Source organism: Uloborus diversus, chromosome 9 (assembly GCF_026930045.1).
Source record: "Uloborus diversus isolate 005 chromosome 9, Udiv.v.3.1, whole genome shotgun sequence".
In the NCBI taxonomy this organism is placed as follows: Eukaryota; Metazoa; Arthropoda; class Arachnida; order Araneae; family Uloboridae; genus Uloborus; species Uloborus diversus.
In genome coordinates, this window is record NC_072739.1 from 149,730,474 (window position 1) to 149,751,609 (window position 21,136).

General features: G+C 33.1%; 2 protein-coding genes across 2 annotated transcripts in view; one reads left to right on the plus strand and one right to left on the minus strand.

Moving 5' to 3' along the window:
* The window catches only part of LOC129230560 (endothelin-converting enzyme homolog), a 43,654-nt gene extending 40,729 nt beyond the window's left edge, over positions 1–2,925 (plus strand). Inside the window, exon 19 of the mRNA XM_054864965.1 lies at positions 1,350–2,925. Coding sequence (XP_054720940.1) covers positions 1,350–1,470 — 121 coding nt within the window. The 3' untranslated portion in view covers positions 1,471–2,925. The remainder of the gene's footprint in view (positions 1–1,349) is intronic.
* LOC129230561 (tRNA pseudouridine synthase-like 1) lies at positions 1,516–20,991 on the minus strand. The gene is made up of 8 exons (XM_054864966.1): positions 20,440–20,991; positions 20,243–20,297; positions 13,755–13,948; positions 9,218–9,394; positions 6,004–6,238; positions 3,752–3,914; positions 3,499–3,585; positions 1,516–1,565 (listed from the first exon to the last, which is right to left on the minus strand). Exons 1-8 carry the CDS (start codon positions 20,484–20,486, stop codon positions 1,516–1,518), a joined length of 1,008 nt encoding a protein of 335 aa, XP_054720941.1. The 5' UTR covers positions 20,487–20,991.
* Positions 20,992–21,136: the final 145 nt, after the last annotated feature.

Consider the following 21,136-nt stretch of genomic DNA (forward strand, 5'->3'; position numbering starts at 1 on the left):
GGCATTAAAACTTATTTTAGACAATATATCTTGTATTGTCAAAAACGAGTTCACGTTTAAACTTTTCATGCAATGCGTAAATGATTCAGTCTGATAAGTAACTTTTCAGTTTTAGGTCTGAAAATGAAAATATTTTAAAAACTTTATTAGTTTATCTTCTGTTTCTTCACTTCAAAAATTATAAAAGGAAGCTTTTAGTAATGTATATATTAAAAGACTAAATAATCCATATGAAATCGAAATTTAGCAAAAAGCAATTTTCATAGAAGAAACATGGAATCAATAAATAAACAATAAGAAAAAATCTTTTTATAACATATGTGCGTCTTCTCGTGAACGTGAGTTGGAAGTTGTACCAAGGAAGTGGTTGTACTTCATAAATTCATAATTGTTAAAAGGAATATTTAGTTCAGAATAAGTTACAATGCAAAGGAAGGGTCCAACGTACAACCATGAAGTGAGTTTTCTGCCAAAGTTTCTAGCAGAGAAAAGCTCAGTGATAAGATTAAAGAGATCTTTTGGAGCGATACAGCCAGTAGCTATAACTCCTAATTAAAAGTAAGAAATGATGAACGAAAGTAAATCCTAATAAAAAGTAAAAAAAGAAAGAGAAATGAAAAATTTGCAGTTATTGCCATTCACCTGCTGCCGCATACACATAGTCATCTACTGTGTATTCTGCAGCACAGGGGTGCCCCCCCAGGTGGGCACCCCTGTGCTGCAGAATGCCCACCTGGGAATGCTGTGCCGCAGCAGGTGATATCCACCTGCTGCATATATGTGAGTACACAGAATGCTACACGTAGAATATGAACTTTCAAAATTAAGAAATTTAATGTTTTATTGGCATTTGCAGGTGCTATAATTGTGCTTAAAATTTTTTTATCCAAAAATTCAATGGCAAATATTTGCTTCAGGGGGTATACAATATACTTCATTAATTCTAACAAAAGTACGACACAAATGCAAGGGGGAAAACATAGTCAAGCAGGAAAAACAGTAACGTTTCTCACAAAACTCAGTTTTCAAAACACTACATGAGTAATAGGGTATTTTTAATCCCCAGATGGGTGTATGCATTTGTACTTATTTACTTAGTTATTCATTCACTAATTTATTTTGCAAATATCTACTTTGCTTATGTTGTAACATTGAAGTTGAAAGCTTTGGTTTTTATTTTAGAGAAAAAAAAATTATGTTACATAACATTATTTAACATTTTGATTTTAATACCTTACTGAAACTTTTCAAAATAATAAACGTTCAAGTTCATGAGGCTTAAATTTGTTACAAGAATTAATATTTATTTTTAAATTATATATTAGTATATTATACATATTATTTTTCAGAATCAGAGGTGTTTTGTCGAATCTGAAGGAATTTTCCAATGATTTCAAGTGTAAGACTACATCTAATATGAACCCTACAAATAAATGTTTAATCTGGGATGATCGAGGACAAGAAATTTAAAAATGATGTCTCAGATTTATTTATTGACTTTTAAAAATACTAATATCAAGAACATTGAATTGTACCACCTTCAGATGAGCCATGGAAAATATAATCTGTAATAGAAAGAAAATGAATTTACAAAACGAAACGTAGTAGAATTACAGTCGGACCTCAATATAAGGTCACCCCTCAAGACTTCGAGAATGTGACCTTATAAGCGGAGTGACCTTATAACCGGTTAATAAACTTTTATCAAAAAAAAAAAACAAATTTGAAATATAATGTTTTCAAAACTATATCACTTGATGAAGTTATGATATTTTCATCAAGTTGAGTCAATCAAAAATAATGCAATCAGTCAGAAATTAGGAAATTATTTGTTAAAATTTTAATTCAGAAATTAATACAAGTGAAAAAACAGCTGGAATGAGATAATTTCCTGTGATTTGCAGGTCAAAAATGGACATGTGCTTACAATGGACACGCGACACTATGAGAGACGTACTCACTCCACTCGCCTTCTCTCTGCAGCATTCCAGCGTCTCGACACGCCTTTTTCCTAGAATTTGAGGGGACAAAGGGTTTCGTGGAAAAGTTTTCCTTACATTCGTAGAGCAGATGGCATTTTGTCGATAAAAGAGAATGTACTAGGGAAATTCGTGGAACTGAATCAGTGAAGCATTGAAACCACTCAAAGAAAGGCAGACAAAAATGACCTTATAAGCGAAGGCGGTATTTGAGACCTGACCATATATCCAATAATCCATAACACAGAATCCCTATTCAATGAGTCGGGACTTTAGGAAATTGACCATATATGCGGAGTAAACTTACATGCGGGTGACTTTATATCAAGGTCTGACTGCATTATCTCAAATTTTTTATTGGCGATATTAATGATTAATGTATACAATTGAAAAAACTGATCATTTGTCAACCATACAAAATCTCATAGTTATGCTCGTCTTGCAATGAACAGTTATGTTCTCTAAACCATTTCATAGTCTATGACATCATGAATGCAAAAAAAAAAAAAAAAAAAGACCTAGGTTTCTTCCAAAAACTATTGATTGGGGCAATTTTTAAAATACCTGCTCTTTTTCCCCTGTAACGGAACAACTTTTACAAGATCTTCACAGAAAAATATACTGTTGTTTATTGTCCTGTCTGAACATTTTAGGGAAGTAGCTTTCGATATGTTAAAACTATCCTGCACTTTCTTCAATTTGGTATGCAACTTTTTGTGTGGTCTGCAAAAGAACTACAAATGTTACTTTGTATCAGTTGTTGAAAAACACTGGTTTAACATAAAGCTGTAGAGAAAATTGTGCTCGCATGTTTCAGAGAAAAGTGGAAGAAATTATTCAAATTTCTAAGGCTGAATTGGTTAAATTAATCCATAAATTACTCTATGCACATTTAATATTACTTAAATTATTGTATTCTGTTATCACTTTTATCTGTAAATTAAAGTTTTTCAAAAGATGCTCTTTATTCAATTTGGTATGCAATTTTTTGTGGGGTCTACAAAAAGCTTACAATTTTTCTTTGTGAGTCGGGTTGAAAAATGCTGGTTTAGCATGAAATAACAATTTGCAACTTTGCAAAACTGCAAATTATACACACATGGTTCAAAGTTATAAGATAGAAAATATTCAAATTTCTAAGAGAATATAATCAGATACACAAATTAAATTTATCAATAAATTATTTCTTTGCAAATTCAACATCATTTCTTTTATTGCTTGGAGCAATTAATTGATTTAATAATCCAGGTTTTTCAAAATAATAGCATTTTATAAATATTTATTTATTTATTCTCCTCTTTATTCTTTTGATTTCTGTCCCATATTTGCCAAGGTGATAAATAAAGCAATTCCATAACAAAACAAATAGTATAACAATATACTACATTTACAAAAACAGCATAATTTTTCTTGTATCAGTATTTCTGCAATTTACTTCGTAAGGATAGAAATAAAAAAAAAGTTGTTTTTGAAAGTGATGTTAAGCATTTATAACTTTGATGATGAAAAACAATTTTACCTTGTTTATCATAAGCTACATTTGAAAGATATAAACCACAAGCTGGAGGCAACAAACTTTTAATCCACATGTCAGCACCTGGTTTTTCTAGCATCAGTTTTACATCATCAAGTGAAAATACATTTACAAAAACTGCATTAATTTTTCTTGTATCAGTATTTCTGCAATTATTTTCGTAAGGATAGAAAAAAAAAAGTTGTTTTTGAAAGTGATGTTAAGCAATTATAACTTTGATAATGAAAAACAATTTTACCTTGTTTATCATAAGCTACATTTGAAAGATATAAACCACAAGCTGGAGGCAACAAACTTTTAATCCACATGTCAGCACCTGGTTTTTCTAGCATCAGTTTTACATCATCAAGTGAAAGTATTCCAAAACCAACTGACAAAGCGGTTCCAACTAATTTTCTTATCTACACAATACAAAACAAAAGTAACTCAAAAGGTCTTTTAAAAATATATTTAACGTCAAATTGAATTTTTTTATCTAAATTGTTGACTTATTATTTTAATTACTTCATTTTACTGAAAAGAAACAAAACAAACACATTTCTTATTATCTATTCACGCTTAAGGTTCCTTTTTTTAGCAAGAATTTTTGATTTTAAAGCTCAAATAATAGCTTGTTTTTAAATTCAGTTTAATTGCAGCTGTAGCAAATGTAATATGGGATGAATAAAATTTATCAAATAACAGATTCATGCAACAGCATATGATATCAACAAACAGTTATGAAGTTATTTGATAGTAATAAATATTAAAAAATATTTTAATACAAATAGAAATGGATATTCTGAACAGATAAAATGAGCACCACTGAATTGTGCTTTTCAAATTGAAACTAAATTAGTTATCTTCATCCAGTCTGCTAAGACTTTTTCAAGAAAAAGCAGAAAAACTTGCTTTTTAACCCCCTTGCAGTTGGACAGTCCCAGAACTACATGTTAAATGGACGAGATATCTCGTCATCAACTGCAAGGTGGTTAAGAACAATTATTTTAGCAGTTTCCAACAAGAGCTCTGAACTGCACCCAAATATTCATCAGTAAAAGAAAACTAAAAATATAGTGAACGCTGATTACATAGTCCATGGCTTCAGAAAGGAAGAATTTTGAAAAAATATTCAAAATCTCGGTTATTTCTAAATTTTTTGTTCAAAGAATCCCGATAAAAATACAACCAAAAGACTTCCCTAATAGTGAATGCCCAGCACATAATATTTCAGGGAATGCTTAAGCACCTCTGTAGAAATGGGTCACCCCTGCTTCACAACACTGACCTCTATTTTACAATATTGAGTAGGTTACTAGTAAAAAGAAAAATAAAAAATACTCAACATAAGCAGAAAAAGTTGCACTGAGGACTTGACCCATAACATTTTTTATGTATAATTGCATTTCCGAAGAACTTTAACATTTGAGTGACATATTTAATATATAGCTTTTTTGTCATCCTAGATGGTCACCAAGTCTTACCTATTGTTATAAATGGTCCTGCCCAGAGTTAAAAAATCTTCTGAAATAGTGCCGAAGTGCACCTGAATGTTGTTCTGATATGTTTTTTTTTTTTTTTAATTAACTCCTTTTCACTTAAACTTGGTAAGAACTCAGGATTCAATAATTTCTCAATGGTGTGACAGAGCTGGAAAATTTACCACTTCACTCCTGCCTGCTAGACCTACACAGTGTCTACAATGAAACGACCTTACTTTACAGTTGCCTAGTGTGAAACTATTGCTAAGAAAGTAATGGAATTCTGTGTACAAACTGCCCTAGTAGCACAAAAAACCGAACGACGTAGAAAAACTTTCAAAAACAATATAGAACTATATTTTCACCGACGTCGAACTACGTAAAAACTTGCCACTTCCGTTACGTTCACAAATATCGGCCCTGAACATTCAGGAATAACGGGAAGTTGTTTGGGAGAAAAAATTAATTCAAATTTCAACGCCAGAAGAGGTTTTTGATGAAATACATTAGTACCCGATCATCAAAGTTCGATTCATATGACTTTTAGCAATGGAGACATTTGAAAGATCTTGTTAATCATAATTCCAGAACTTTACCAGATCTGAAACATAGCACATAACAACATGATGGTAGCACTTCAATGAGTATACTGAGGTCAACTGTAGAACCTATTGCCATCTCACGATTCCAGAAGGTAGATGAAAATGATAGCTGCCATGGGGAACATGTTTTGATGCAAGATTTGTTTTCAAGCCATCTTAAATGTATAATAAATGTACAACTCATAAAAATGTGTCCTCTGGTGGTAAAATTTTGAACTATTTTTTATTAGCTGAAACAAACTCCTATCCCTTCATTATATTGTATGCAAAATTTTGTAAATTTTTGAGCAATAAATGTCACTAGACAACTTTAAAGTCGGTTTGTTTAGTTACAGACACCCTGTATATGGTACGCGGTTTCATGTAATTGATTCCAGTTTTAAGCCAACTTTTAAAATCTGATTTATATTAAATAATAAAATACATACTTGGTGGTATAGAAAGGCTTTGGACTGTATGAAGAATTCCCACATGGTGAAATTTAATGCTTGTTGATCGGGAAAGCTGGTGAGATGAGACGATTCATAAAATTCAAATTCTTGTATAAACCTTTGAGGATTTTTCCAGGGCTCTCTAACTATATACTTGGTAAATGTTGTGAAATCATGCAATCCATGGTAGAGCTTTCCAACCTCTTTCACTAAGTCCGTGTTCAAACAACCCCTGGTAAAAAACTAATAAAACTTGAAAAGAAAATCAAATAAAATGTTTAAAAAAAAAGTCAGTAGTACTTTTTACTCAGGACTGCAGAGTAGGCGTTTCCCTCCGATTTAGGGAATTTTAGAGCCTTCGACTCTGAATCCGACTCCTTTACCTCAAAATCAATCTGACTCCACAAGAACTGGTAGAGTTGTGAACTCTTAAGGAAAATTATCAGCTAAGAATCTTGAAAAAAAAAAAAAAAAAAAACATTCAACTCCTGACTCTGATCCAAAATTAACCCGACTCGGCAGATCTGTTTTTTTTTTACTTAAGTATGATAAATACAACTGCAAATGCAAACAAGTTATTACAAAGAAAACTATGCAGAATTCTTTGTAAGTAACCACCTTCCAAAATCTGCTAGAATGGCTTTTTCAACCACAGATTTATTACATGCAATACACCCGACTGTTTGGTTATCACATACACAGACTGTAGTTTTGTTCTCATTAGAACTCATCAGCCTGGATTAGTGAATAACCGAGCTGGAGACACAAGTCACCTTATTGAAGCAAATGCTTCAATGCTTCAGCAAGCTTCAATTAGATGACATTTGCCTCCAGCATGGTTATTCACTCCAGACTGATGAGTTCTAATGAAAATGAAACGGCCATCTCTGGATGTGATAGAAAGGTTTTCTGGTATATTGCTTGAATATGCAGCCATCAGGCCCGTGTCCAGGATTTCCTAAAGGGAGGGGTTGAAACCTTTTCCCTTTGTAACTTCCGTTGTCAAAGGAAAACTAACTACGCGTGTTGAATAGTTCATTTTAGTTCGATAACTAGGCTTTTTTTTTTTAAATACGTTTTGCGTTTTTTTTTTTTTTTAATGAAATCTTATTTGTACAGTTGAACATTTTGTAAAAGCACACATATTTCTTTTATGCCACCTCATTTTCCTTCTTTTTTTTTTTCTTTTGTTTTTCCATCAAATAACATTGAACAGAAACTGAACGAAAATAAAAATTTTATTTAAAAAAAAATGCTGTTTCGCATAGAAACATTTTTCTACTGTGTGAAACGACTAATTCATCCAACACCAAAGGTGTACCATAAAAAAACAAAAAGCAAAGTAACCATTTTCCCTGCCCCTAAGTTTTTTTTTTGGGGGGGGGGGGTCTACGTCATTGTCTAATATTCTTTTAAATAATTTTCCCCTGCATGCTTACAGCATTGCCGGACTTTCCAACCATTCCATTTTTTCAAACACTTAGAAGCGAAGGTGCTTGTTAATCCTACAATTGAGGAAAATGTTAATTGTTAAAGTTGGGAAATATTAAAGAGGGTGAATACTGTATCAGAGTTTAACTCCAAAATTAATTAAAACTTAAAATACAGTTTAGAAAATCGTTTAATGATTCATTGATTTTTTTTTCAATGGGAGGGGTTTAACCCCTAAAACCCTCCCCTTGGACACGGCTCTGGCAGCCATATAGGGGAGCAAGTGGGGGCTTGAGCCCCCCCCCCCTTTGAAATTAGAAATGTCTTGCTTTTAGTACTTTTTCCTTTACAAAAATGTAAAAAAATTTCTTCTCCTGCTATTAATGAATAAGTTATTAACAATGTCAAAGTTTAATCACTTTTATCTGTCCTGAAATCAGTTTCAATGGAGAAAATATCCTGCTAAACCGTGGGGAAAATATCTAAGCTCCTTCCTTACAATTTTGCATATGGGCGCCCATGATTGCTTGCAGTTCTGCCTTAGCCCTGGCTTAGGGGCGGTAACTTACTGCTACATAATTTTTTATTGGCTTTTCTGCCAGTAAGCTATTACTTTTACAAACTATCATGCCTACATCTAGTCTATTATATATTTTTGTACAATGTTTAGCCTTTAATATCAAGTCTATATGTTACTTTGTCTTACTCCGCATTGTGGTAGAAGAGGTATATTTTTTCAATGCCAGTAACCACTAATTGAGACGTAGCCACTTGAGCAAAAGGTAGCACTAAGTTCTGACCATTAAGAGTGACCAGGGGGGTCCACCTAAGGGGGATCATGGCGCAGACTGCGGCATTGAAATTTTTTGGAGGGTGATGCTTCAAGGTTTTTTTTCTCATTTTGGTTTGGGCTCTTGCTTTGAAGGGGGTGTCGTTGATATTGAGGGAGGCGCGCCCTTGCCTTTGGGGGGGGGGGATCCCTGAGAGTGACTGCATTTTTGTGCCATACATGACATTACTTGGCAAAAATGAATAAATAAATGAAGGCCAAAGCAATAAATATCTGCAATAGCGTGTATTTGGGCTACAAACAATAAGTAATTTATGATATAAAATATGATATTTTTGAGTTTTAAAGTAAAGATTAATTTCAAAAATGGTAAAACGCAATGATTTTAAAAGCATATACATTTTTAAAATAATTTTATGTTCAAAACAGCGAATTTATCACATAAACCCATTCACAACCCCCCCCACCCCCTTTCCGCTTTTTGTTCGCTGTTTTTGGATAAAAAGGAGAAAAATACATCATTGGAAGTAACATATTTCAACATAATACTTCATTTTGGCCCGAATTTGAGGTAGATGAAAATTTTTTAATCTGTTTACCCCCATCTCTTCAAATATAAATGCAACAAATAAAGCAACTTGCATAAGATACAAAACTCAGCTAGAACAGTTTAAATTGCAAACAACCACTTTTCAGTGACTGAAGAATTGATCAAAATAAAAGCAAATAAAAAAATGTGGCTAGGCACAAAATTGCAATGAAAATTTAACACATTTGTTTGAAAGCTATCTGCCTCTACCAATATGTAGAGATGGAACATTAAAGCTCTATTTCCATGCACTGTAAAAAAGAGATTTCAGGAACCTTGAATTTTGCGCACAATTTTAATTTGCAAATTTGTGTCTTATTTTGGTTTTCTTCAATCATTGTGAAAGTTTGACTTAATTACATAGCAAAAGTTTTAGAAGTATTTTTAGGAAGAGTACTTACGGAACAATATGGCACCTATTAATTTCAGTGATAGGTAAATATTCTACAAATGACGGCTTGTTTGAATAATTTAAATTTAACTCAGGTTTCAAAATAGCTAACCGATAAATGTAACTTCTGCATTTAGCACTTTTTCTGGCATGGAAGTTGTCAGGAACTACAGCAACGTTGGTAAGTCTGAAATTGAAAACAATTTTTGAGAAATTATTTCCATTTAAGCAAGGCAGGTAAAAAAGGAGGTCTTTCATGCTTGATAAACTTGAACAAATTGAGTGAGTTCCTCAGTACAGTACATTGAAAATATCATAACAACATTAAAATTGCACAAATAGCTGTAAGAATTGCAGAATACAAACACATGCTTTTTTTTAAAAAAAATTTGCCATACACCTTTTTATACATGAGCTCATTTTTTTCAGTGAAAAACAAATTAATTAAAGTCCTGGAACATGTGTCTAATTTTTATTGCTATTTGTGCTTGCATGCAATAAAATTCTTTAACAAAAAACATTAACAGCAAGAAAAAAAAGAAAGTTTTCTTTGTTCTCTCTCAAAACTATGGCTTGCTCAAAACTTAAACACTCCAAAGTTTTTTTCCCCTTCTATCTCAATATAGCTGCATAACAGACCTTAGTCTTTTGCAAGGCCAACTCAGGGGGGGGGGGGACTAAATATTTTCCTTTTTATGCATATTATCAAATCATACAATGTTCTTCAGGGATCAATCCCTTTTCATAATTTATTTATTTTATTTATTTATTTCTTATTTATTTATTTTTAGTATGAAATAGAAAATATTTTACATCATATAATAGAATCTAAATCTCTCTCTAAAGATTGTGCAAAAAAAAAAAAAAAAAAAAAAAACTTATCAGGAAATAAATTCATGACAATTTGTTTGCCTTGTCACATTTTTGCCACAGTGTAGTTAGAAATAATGGGAATGTTGAATGATGAAACTAGTTTTAACAAGACACAGGACTTGCAAATAATTGGAGGATTTTTTCTCAAGGAAGGAAGGAGGGGTACAAAGAATATCTTCTCACTGAAAAGGAAGTTAATTTGTTAAATATACAAACATCTGGAAGCTTTTGTCTGGTATTAATGGCTTAAAATGTACAGTCTTGAACAAAGAAGAGACCGAGGGGACATGATTCAGCTGTTTAAATTTATTAGAACGAAAGATGTTACGGGGCTGAAGTTTAGCACTGAAAACAGGACAAGGGGTCATTGTTTTAAGCTATTTAAATCTCAGGCTAACATGGATATTAGGAAAAATTATTATTTTAGCAGGGTAGTGGAACCTTGGAACAGCTTACCGGAAGAAGTGGTAATGAGCAAGGGAGTAGACAGTTTTAAGAGGGCCATTGATCTTCACTGGGGATTGTAAATTGACTAGGACCAGTCTAGCTGGGCCCAGAGACTGTTGCTGGTCGTCACTTTTGTATTTGTATTTGTATTATTTCATCTATTAGCTCACTTTTTTTTTACATTAAAACGTATTAAATTCACCTAACTCTAAAATACACGTCTGCAACCATTTGCAGTTTTGCGCTGTATTACTATTGTTTTACCATTAAAAAGTCATTTTTGTGACTTTTAACTAATATATCCGCTAGTAAAATGTCTTCGGAATGTGAAACCGGGTACACTAACTCCTTGGAAAATTCTGAATTCTTGGGTACGGTACTTGTCTCTTCTCCTAATTCCTGGCCATTACCGTCACTGGCAGTGCAAAAAATAAAGAAATAAAAAAATAAAAATAAGCGGACCTAGACCGCTCAAAAAAAAAATTACAGAATTTCAACTGGTTTTCTACTTTAGAAACTAAAACAAGAAATTGTTTAAAAAAAATTTAAAAAAAAAAATAAATAAAAATGCCCTAAGTGAGCGTTAGCGAGCAGGGAGCTGAGCCCCCTAGTAATTTAAAGCAAAGTTAAGAAGCTAATTTTTGAATCTTTCTATTTTCCTAAAGGGGGGCAAGCGGGGCAATCGCCCCCGGTGACACAAAATTAGGGGGCGCCACAAGGCGCCCCTCGTTTTGACGGATCATTACGACATTCACACGAAATGATTGTATAAAATTAGGAGCGCCTTCCGGTGCCCCTCATTTCAGGTATCATAGACACACAAAACAGAGAATCATTGCAATGATTCTCCATTTTGTCCTATGGCACGAAAATATTCCTGTCTCTGAGTCTCCAAAACATTCGTTTCCTTTGTATCATTGAAACAGATACAATTTCTGAGAATATAGCTGTTTAGAAACAAACAAATTGCACTTCTCATTTGTCTAGTTCTCACCAAATTTGCTTGAGTTCTGCCCCTGCATGCAATGACGTAACCATAAAAATTTTTTGAGGGGGCAAATTGAAAAAATATATATATTGATCGGATAGGAAAAAAGGTCAAAAGGTGTCTGGTCAAAATTTTGAAACTTTTAGTTTTAAAAACGCAATTTTAGTCTTAAAATGCTATTATAGGCCGTGTTTGTTGATGTTAGGGTAAGAAAGGTAGCTCTAAGACTTTCCGATCGATTATTATTTTAAATAGATTGAAATCAATTCCTGCAAGTTTTCGAAAGCGCAACTTTTGATAAACTTTGAGATTTTATGGATAGGAGGATCTGGAGCATTTCCCATTAAAATTGTTCAAAACTATGGTTCAAAAAATTTCAGTAGTGTGTTACTGTCAGGGGCTATCCCACTTAAATCTTTTGTGAGTGTCGTTTGTAAAACGCATTGCTTGTGATATTAAAGAAAGGCGGCATGTGAATCCTTACACGAATATTTTTTTTAAACTCAAGTCTTAAAAGCAATTTGTAAGGCCACATTATGTAATATTAGAGCAGTGATTTTTCGAAATTACAGCTCCGAAAATGCAATTCTGAGCGATTTTCAGTGTTGTCAATTATTTGTGGGCTTCTCCCTAAAGCTCACAAACATTTGATGCAAAAGAATAATATTTTTGTTCATAACAAATAAGAAAGCTGATATTAAATTGGTACAACTAAAACCAAAAAACTCTTCAAAAGTATCATTGAACGAGTCCAGAACGAAATTTATTTTTGATGTAATTTACTTCGCTAAATACATTTTCTATTTATAATCAGCAAATTATTTATTTGTGTTCTTAGTTTGAACAATATGAATAACCAATTCAGTTTTAATTGTTTGTTTTTTATATAGTAGGATAACATTTTACTAGATAAATATTTGGATCTTTAACATTTCCATTTTTCGAAAAGTTTTTAGGGCGTTAATGTTTTGCTATTAAAAACAGATTCATTGCTTGCATTTCAATTTGTATGATGTATAGCCCTTTGATTGTTCTGTTTATCAATATGTTGAAAAATCAAGTATGGATTATGCACTGGTGTGATAACTAGCTTGATTTTTCTGTGTGTATGAGGGGGGGGGGGCACCAGGAAACTTTCGCCGCGGGCACTGTCAGCTCTTCAGATGACCCTGCACTCACCAACCCCTGAAGATTGCTACGCAATCTTATTTGATTCCCAAAGATTCAAATCGTCAATTAAAAAGAAACAGACTAAGAACACATTATTTTGAAACCTGAGGAAAGGGAACAAAAAGCACCCCTTCCCCAGGTTTCAAAATAACTTGTACCAACTTGCAGAACCGCAAGGGCTAAGGGGCCCTGAGCATTGCAAAACTGCAGTGTGTTTTGTATGTTTGAAAAGTCACTTTCATATTCTTAGTCTTTAGTAATATATTTTGCTCTTTAGCTCGAGGCTTGAATTGAGTTGAGCCTATGATTTTCCATTAAAACTGAAGCCCTTAAAGCTTTTGAATAAGAAAAAAGAAACAAGTGAATCAAAAAGACGTGACTATGTCAACGTCAAATAAAACACCAATAATTTTAATGGAGATGAGATTATTCAAACTTGATTTTTAAGGGCTTGTAACTTTTTTCCCTTTGGAGACAGAAGCTTAGTTTTTTGACCATTGGTCTTGTTAGATCAGGGGTAAAAAAAGCCGCTCTTTCCAGTGGTGTCAAAAAGAAAACTGTGGGACAATTTCTTCGCTTTTTACTGATAAATTTAATGAAGAAAGCAGTGCGTAAATTTTAGCTAAGCGTAAAAGAAGTTCAAACAAAAAACGCAAATAATTCCCGCCATATCTAAGTTAGAGCATTGAAACAAATTGCGTAGAACGCGGAAAATTTTACCCTTTCCAACGATATATAATAATAATATGTGCAAGTAATTTTCCCTTTGATAGGCAATTTATGCAAAAATTGAGCTTAAAAAATTAATTACAAAGAAACCAATTCAAATTTCAAACAAAACCCCAGGTGCAAACCAAAATATAAATTTCGGAGGAGGGAATGAATTTTTTTCTTTTAAATTTACATTTCTAAACTTTTATTTCAATTATATCACAAAACATATGAAATGGTTCATTTACGAATGAAAAAAAAACATCAAAAGGAAGTCTCATTTTGTGAATTTTATTTCAAACAAGATTGAATAAATAAATGTTTGAGAGCATGGAATATAAAAACAAAACATACGTACATAATTTCTTCATTATTCTGTTTAAAATAACTATTCACTTTGCTTTTAATGTATGAAGGCTGAAAAACTTCTCCACTTATTTTGTGCTCTAAATCTACATGACATGTATTCATTAAAGCATGAACTCCCTTATCAGTTCGGCTGGCAAAAGCAGACAGGGGTTCAGTCTTTGAATCTATAGTCTTCAGAGCACTCTGAAATTAAAGTATAAAAAATTTAATTAGCATTCAAAGTTTCAGTCAGTTGAATCAGTTTCACAAAGAATATAAAGGGGAAACTAGGGGAAAACTATACACTCGGATCAAACCGACACCTTTTGATGTTGAGTAATGCATACTACTATCAGGTGAAAACAACATCAGTTATTAAAGTAACTGCTACAACAGTGGTGCCCACTCGGGGAGGGGGGGGGGGGCATGGTGCAGACTGCAACATTGTAATTCTTAGGAGGTTTGTTTTGAGGGGTATTTGTTTATTTTTAGGGGACTCTCGCTTTTATGGTGTCTTACAAGGAGATGGCACGACCGTGGGGCTGGAGATTTGCGTCAATTTTTTTGTGTGGCGAAACAGGACCCCTAGTACCTTACATGGTTAAAGTAATACGACGCAATACTCAGAAAACTATGAGAAAAATCGATTTAAAGTCGCCATGGAGTCTCCTAGGCACTTTATGAGTTTAAAATGTCCGTCCCTTGACGAGCCGCCTCTAGCCTAGTTGGTTAAGGCGCGATCTTGTGTTCCAGAGATAGCACAATCGAATCGCACTCTGGACCTTTTTCTTTTCTCTTCTTTTTTTTGTTACCACAACAATCAGTGGTAAGGAAGTAATGGTAGGATGAAAAATATGAATTGTTTTAAATTGTTTTGCTGGAAGTAAAAAAAAATAATTTTAAAAAAATGATATAAATAAATTCTTAAAAATTTTGTAGGGAAGATAAACTATTTTAATAATTGCTGTGATAACAAAAAAGAAAAGATCCGAATGTCCTATGAGCAGATGTTCCTTATAACCGTAAGGAGACCACAGGTCAAAAACCTTTAGTTGGCAAATCAAAACGTACAGAATAACCAGCAAAAATGTTTTTCAGTGAATGAAAAAGTTTGCGATTCTTGGCAAAAATAAATTTCAGAAAGTAAAGTAGTATTTCAGAAAGTATAGGGATGAAATGGGTTAGCACTAATTGTTGTGATAGAAAAAAAAAAGAAGAGAAAAGAAAAAGGTCCAAAGTGGAAGTTGATCGTAATATCTCTGGAACACAAGATCGCGCCTCAACCAACTAGGTTAGCAGCGGTTGGTCAAGAGACTGGCATTTGAAACTCATAAGGCGCCTAGGAGGCTCCATGGCAACTTTAAATCGATTTTTCTCATAATTTTCTGAGTATTGCGTCGTATTACTTTAACCACGTAAGTTACTAGCGGTCCTTTTTCACCACAACAAAAATTGACGCTAATCTCCAACCCCACGGTTGTGCCGTCTCCGTGTTAGTAATATTTAGGGGGATTGCACCTTTGCTCTTACCGGGGTTTGAATCCTGGCTACAGAAAGCAGATGAAGCTGTACTTCATGCAGCCCCCACTGTAAAAAAAAATCCAAAACATCAGGGTCACCGAGAGCCACAACGTGCCTTTTGTTAGATTGGTCACGGGGACCCCTTTTCCCTACACAAAACTCACAAAATTTATACTACTCTCATTCCGAACGAGGCGATCTCAAGAGCCGAGCCCCTAGGCTGATATAGCCTCTCGTTGAATTCTTTTCGGGTAATGTTCCAGGATTTCACAAGTTTTACACCAGTTTCGTGAAAAAAACAAGTATTTTTGCTAAAATGTTTCCTGAATCTCTACAATTTCATCAAAATCCCATTTTACAGTAGGGAATAAAAATTTAGCGACCAGTGCAAAAATATATTCATCTTCCTTATCCTTATTAGATGTTTCGCCTGTCGCTCAGTTAAAGCCCTTCCAGATTGACTGTGCCCCTTCATCAGAGCTATTTTTAGCTCAGCATACAACAAGAAAGCCATGAGGGCACTGACATTTCCTGCTGTGAAGTGAGTTTTTTGCACTGATCAAGAGGCTCCATTGTAGCCTTGAAATAGCTATATGTTATTTTTTCTTTTATGAATTTATGCTTTATTTGCACACGTTAATCAAATTGAAGCACAAAGCTTATTTGATCAGTTTTCATTTAAGACCTGATGCTTTCAAAATTCTTAAGCTTACATTTTGTAAAATAGAATGTAAAAAAAAAAAAAAACGATGTTTAATCACTGTTGTATCTGTGTTTTTTTTTTCTTTATAACTTTTTTTACTATATTTTTCACAAAGAATTTATTCAACTGACCAAAACATTTACCTAGTTCAGAGAAAATTCTCTCAGCTGCAATTTCATTATAAATAAACCCTCAAATAATTTTATTTACATGCTTTGACAATAGAAATCAAACTTGATTTCATATTACTAATGCTTATAAATAAAATTTTTACATTTACTTTGGGGGAAAAGAGTAGTCTCTGAATTCCATCTTTTAAGTGGAATATTTGTTTGACTCACATGTTTTTGAGTCAAATGTTGTGTCATATGTTGAGAGTCGTATGTTTTTTCCAAATATCTGTGCAAAAAAAAAAAAAAAAAACATAACATATCCTAACATTTAGTATGCAAATGAAGAAGAAATTACAGTAGAGAAATTTTTGACATAAGTTTTGTTACATTTTGACAACAGAGGATCTAATTCTAGAAATGAAAACTAGCTTAATGACAACCATAACACAATTACTAGTTTGACTTCAGTATAAATTCTTGGGGTCAAAATACTTCTGCACGGAAAATCAATTATATAGCAAACTCAGGGGTGCCCATTCCCAAAGAGCAAGGATACAACCCCCCTTAAATACTACAGAGACCCCCCCCCCAAGAGCAATGCCCCCCTCCCCAAATAAAAGAAAAATACCCTTCCACAGTTCTCACTCTGCAAGCAGATTAAAAAATAGGGCCTTTATATGGTCTTCTTTCGGTTCGTCTTCAACTATGTAGGACCACTTCACCCCAGTGGCACACCAAGAAATATTTCATGGTGGAAAGCAATGTTCACCAATATATATCAGTCGATATGTATCATGTTATATATCACCATATATATCCGATATTAATTTTGAAAATATCATATTTTGATATTAATTTTTTCAACTATGGTATTTTCAATATAAAAACTAGTATGTTGTGGCTATCACGAAACTTTCTTCTATATTTTTCTTTTTCTTTTTTCTGATCCCTCCTCATGCTTGACGAGGAAGCAATATTCTCAACAAAAACAAAATTACGCATGCAAAAACTTGACAACCATCACAATGTCTGAATTATTGTAAAAGCAAAGCAAAGAGCGAAAATTGAAAGTTATTTTAAAACCCTTGCTTGAATTAATTACAAATATTTTATTTGTTAACAAACATAAGATGGCAATAGTTAAAAATTTTAAATCATTGAAATAATATTTCCGATCATTTCCATACAATTAAAATCACGAGAAATAAGCAGACGATAATTTATTACGATTTATCTTTCTTATTGTTGCACTAATAAAACTATTTTTATTCGCTAAAAAATAATGATAATAAAAATAAATCAGCACCTCTTGGCGCGATTGGCGCCAAAATTGAACCAAAGCCTGTTTACATATGGATTCACATATATAACAAATTTCAACCAGAACGTTGCATTACTTTTTGAGATAGGGCACTCAAAATGGAAAAAAAGAACGGGCGATTGCGCTACCCCCTTTTTAGCTGTTAATAAAATCAGCTTTTATACCCACTAAGGGCTACTTGCCAATAAATTTTTCTTTCATTCCGTTCATTATTTCTTGAGATACAGCAGTCACAATTGACGACAAAAAACGTTCTATAGCTCAACCCCCATTTGAGTTATTGACACCATAATTGAATCAGCACCTGATTCTGTTACTGGCAACATATGGACCAAATTTTGTTTGATTCCGCCAGTTACTTCCTGAGGAATAGCAAGCACGCGTAACTCAAAAAACGTCCCATTGCTCCACACCCCTTGGAGGAATTCGCGCCTAAAACCAATGGGCACAAGTTCACATAGGGGCACATATGTGTGCCAAGTTTCGTTCGATTTCATGCGGTAGTTTTTGCTGTAGAGCGGCCACAAAAAACTGGTCACACACAGACGTGACACACATACACACACACATACACACAGACAGACAGACATTTTCCAAAAATAGTCGAAATGGACTCAGCACACCTCAAAACATTCGAATCCGTCAAAATTCGAAATTCGAAAATTTGCACGAATCCAATACTTTCTTCTATATATTAGATATAGAAGAAAGTAATTACATTAATCATAGTAAATATTGTTCATTTTTATTAAAAATAACCAAAAAGTTAACTATATTTTTATGACGTATTAATACATCATTAATACAGCAAAGTAATATAATATATTCCTTTTTATATTCATTTTTATTATTATTAATGTAACAATTTTATTTCATATTAAAAGTGCCTAATTAAATAGTAAACATTGGTCAGAAAAAAAGAAAATGTTTTATGATTGTGCACCAAGCAATGCATATTTTTTATTTTTGAATCATATAACTGTGTAAAAGTTGCTAACAGAAGGAAAATTAGTAAAACAGCTAATGCTAATTAACTCTATTAAAACTGATAAAAATGTGAAATGAAATATTAGATATAAATAATGGAAAAAACCTTAATTTTAAGTTTATGTATTGTAATAATAACATAAGAAAATAAAGAGTGATTTGAGGGAGCATTGACTATTTTGAACACTTTAGCTTGTACTGATTGAAAATATCGGATATATATCAAAATATCCAATATATATCAAAATATAGGATATTTTCAATCCCTAGTCGAAAGAGTTTCTCTTATAAACACATATATAGGTATGCAATCAGACCAGACCTCATAATAAGGTCACTCTTCGGGACTTCGCAAAAGTGACCTTTTTGCAGGGGTGCCCCCCCCCCCCCAAATTCAATGGCGCAAATCCACCCCCCCCCCGCGAAATTTTCAACCCTCCCTTTTTTATTTTCCAGCTCTCTTTTCTTGTTTTATTTATTTTTTTTAATATGTTTTATTTATTTTTTTAAATATTTTTTATTTATTTATTTTTAATTATTGTTATCATTATTATCATTTTATTAGAAAATTTCTGTGCTGCACCAATGACACAAACACGAACTAAATAAATAAGTGAAATAAAATATAAATAAAATAAACAAAATAAAAAATCCTCCCTCCCCCAAAGTTTTGATGGCGCAACTTGCCCCATAATTCCCCCATGTGGGCACCCCTGCCTTTTTGAGTGGGATGCTCTTAGAAGCAATTCATATGCATTTGTCAATAAATAAACACATATATGTTGTGGTGGAAATTCCCACTTCTTCTTATTCACACTTGACATAAATCAAATTTTTGGAAAGAACTGAATTGACCATATTCACAACACACAATTATTTTATTTGTTCTACACAGTGATACATACAGGATGGGCAGACAATTTTCTCTTTCTTCTGAATAACAGTCAAAAAAATATAGCATAAAATGTTATACCGCTATTTGGTCAGGCGATTTGCCAGCCATCCCTTGATGACTGTCTGTACCCATATGATTTCAGGCGCTCTCATGCACTTCGCAGTAGGCAATCATGGAAAGCCCCACTACGCAATTATGGACATCTCAGTTGTAAAACATGGAATCCCTTGCAAGTGTTACACAATCTAATCTGGTGGAGTATATAGTCTTACTGTATATAAATAGCAAATTCTTTGTCAAATCTAATATGTTCCAAATTATCAGTTTATTAGATTGTAGTTTTTTAGCAAATTTCTTTGCCCATTGATTAAATGTCAAAGGGTTTCTCAAATCCTTAAAAATAGGGCCTTTGATTATTTTTTAAGGCTTTTGACTACTAAATATGGCTTTTAGAGGGGCCTCTACAGACAATACTTGAAAATAGGGCCTTTATAGGGACTTTTGAGGGCCCGCGGGAACCCTGTGCTTCAAAACACCCACTAAAAATATTAATGGCATAGTCTGTGCCATGACTCCCTCCCCCCTCTAGATGGGCATCCTTAGCAAATTTTAGATAAAAATAGCAGCAGTAGTTAATTATACTGTCTACAACAGAAATGAGTATTTTTCACAATAGCATGATAATACGAGAAAAACTAGATGCAATCATATTTTGAAAACATTTTTGACTGGTGGCCATCAAGTCAAACCTGAAACTGGAAATGTAAATTTTCATTTCCCACTAAATACATTCAGTTTTATGCATGTTCTGTGGAATATCTTACAGCTCTTATATTTATAGCTGAAGAGGAAAAAATGTGCTGACTTCAGCAAAACTAATATGAATCTAATGAGCAAGCTTGCAAATGTATACATCTTATTATAATTCAAGAACAATGGCAAAACAATAACTTGATACCTCAAGAATTCCTTGAATTGTTTCTTTGGGATACCCAGGTGTTTTTTGAGAGCCCCTAGAAGAAATTAACGAAAATACTATTAAAAGCACAAAATAATACATTAAAAAATATATTAAAATTCGGCACTGAAGGCACTTTAAATACGAAAATATAAAATTGTACTATTATTTGAACGGTACCATAGCTTTACACAAACCTGTATTTTGTTCCAATGTAGCTCATTCTCAACAGGTAACGTACCATATTGATGAAAAACTTAATAGGAAATCGACTGTTTCAAAAAATGCTGAAATGTATTTGAAATACTGAATCCATTGCTTTATCCTCAGTAATTTAAATTGTGAGTTGAAAAAGTTCTCAAATGCATTGCTCTTGGGGAGTGTAACTTGATTTTAAAATATATAAGAAATTTACTCTTCTTCTTCTTATTATTATTATTTCTTGAGGTATATGCTTCACTCTACCAAAGTGGCTTCACCTATTACTCCAAAATCTGTCCCGTTTCCATTAGAAACACAAAAGGAAAGACAGGCCTCAGCAAATAGACAAGACGACAAACACTAATGACATAAGGTCGAAAGCCGAGGACGAAGAAACAAACAAAAATAAAACCCAACCCCAACCAGGGGAAAACCCAAAAGCTGAAGAAAACAAAAGAAAAAGAAATTAAGAGTTAATAGCCTTAAGCAGGACCATGAGAAGAGACATCAAACGGTGCAAAACCTGAGCAATTTACTCACACACGGCATGTTTTGTTTACTAACAGATGACGAACATTAAGGCTACAGTTATGTTGAAGCCGGAAAAAAATGTGAAGGCTTTGACTCCTTCCTGTTTTATAAATTTGGTTTTGAATTTCTTATGAAATACTGAACTTAAAACTAAATTTATCT

What these genes read in the sequence shown, in the direction of transcription:
- LOC129230561 (XM_054864966.1), bottom strand. Translation starts at nt 20,486, where the DNA reads ATGGTACGTTACCTGTTGAGAATGAGCTACATTGGAACAAAATACAG. An exon ending in AAGCCTTTCTATACCACCAA is followed by an intron (nt 3,915 to 6,003) that starts GTATGTATTTTA and finishes TGTATTGTGTAG; the next exon opens with ATAAGAAAATTAGTTGGAAC. An exon ending in TGTAGCTTATGATAAACAAG is followed by an intron (nt 1,566 to 3,498) that starts GTAAAATTGTTT and finishes TTTCTATTACAG; the next exon opens with ATTATATTTTCCATGGCTCA.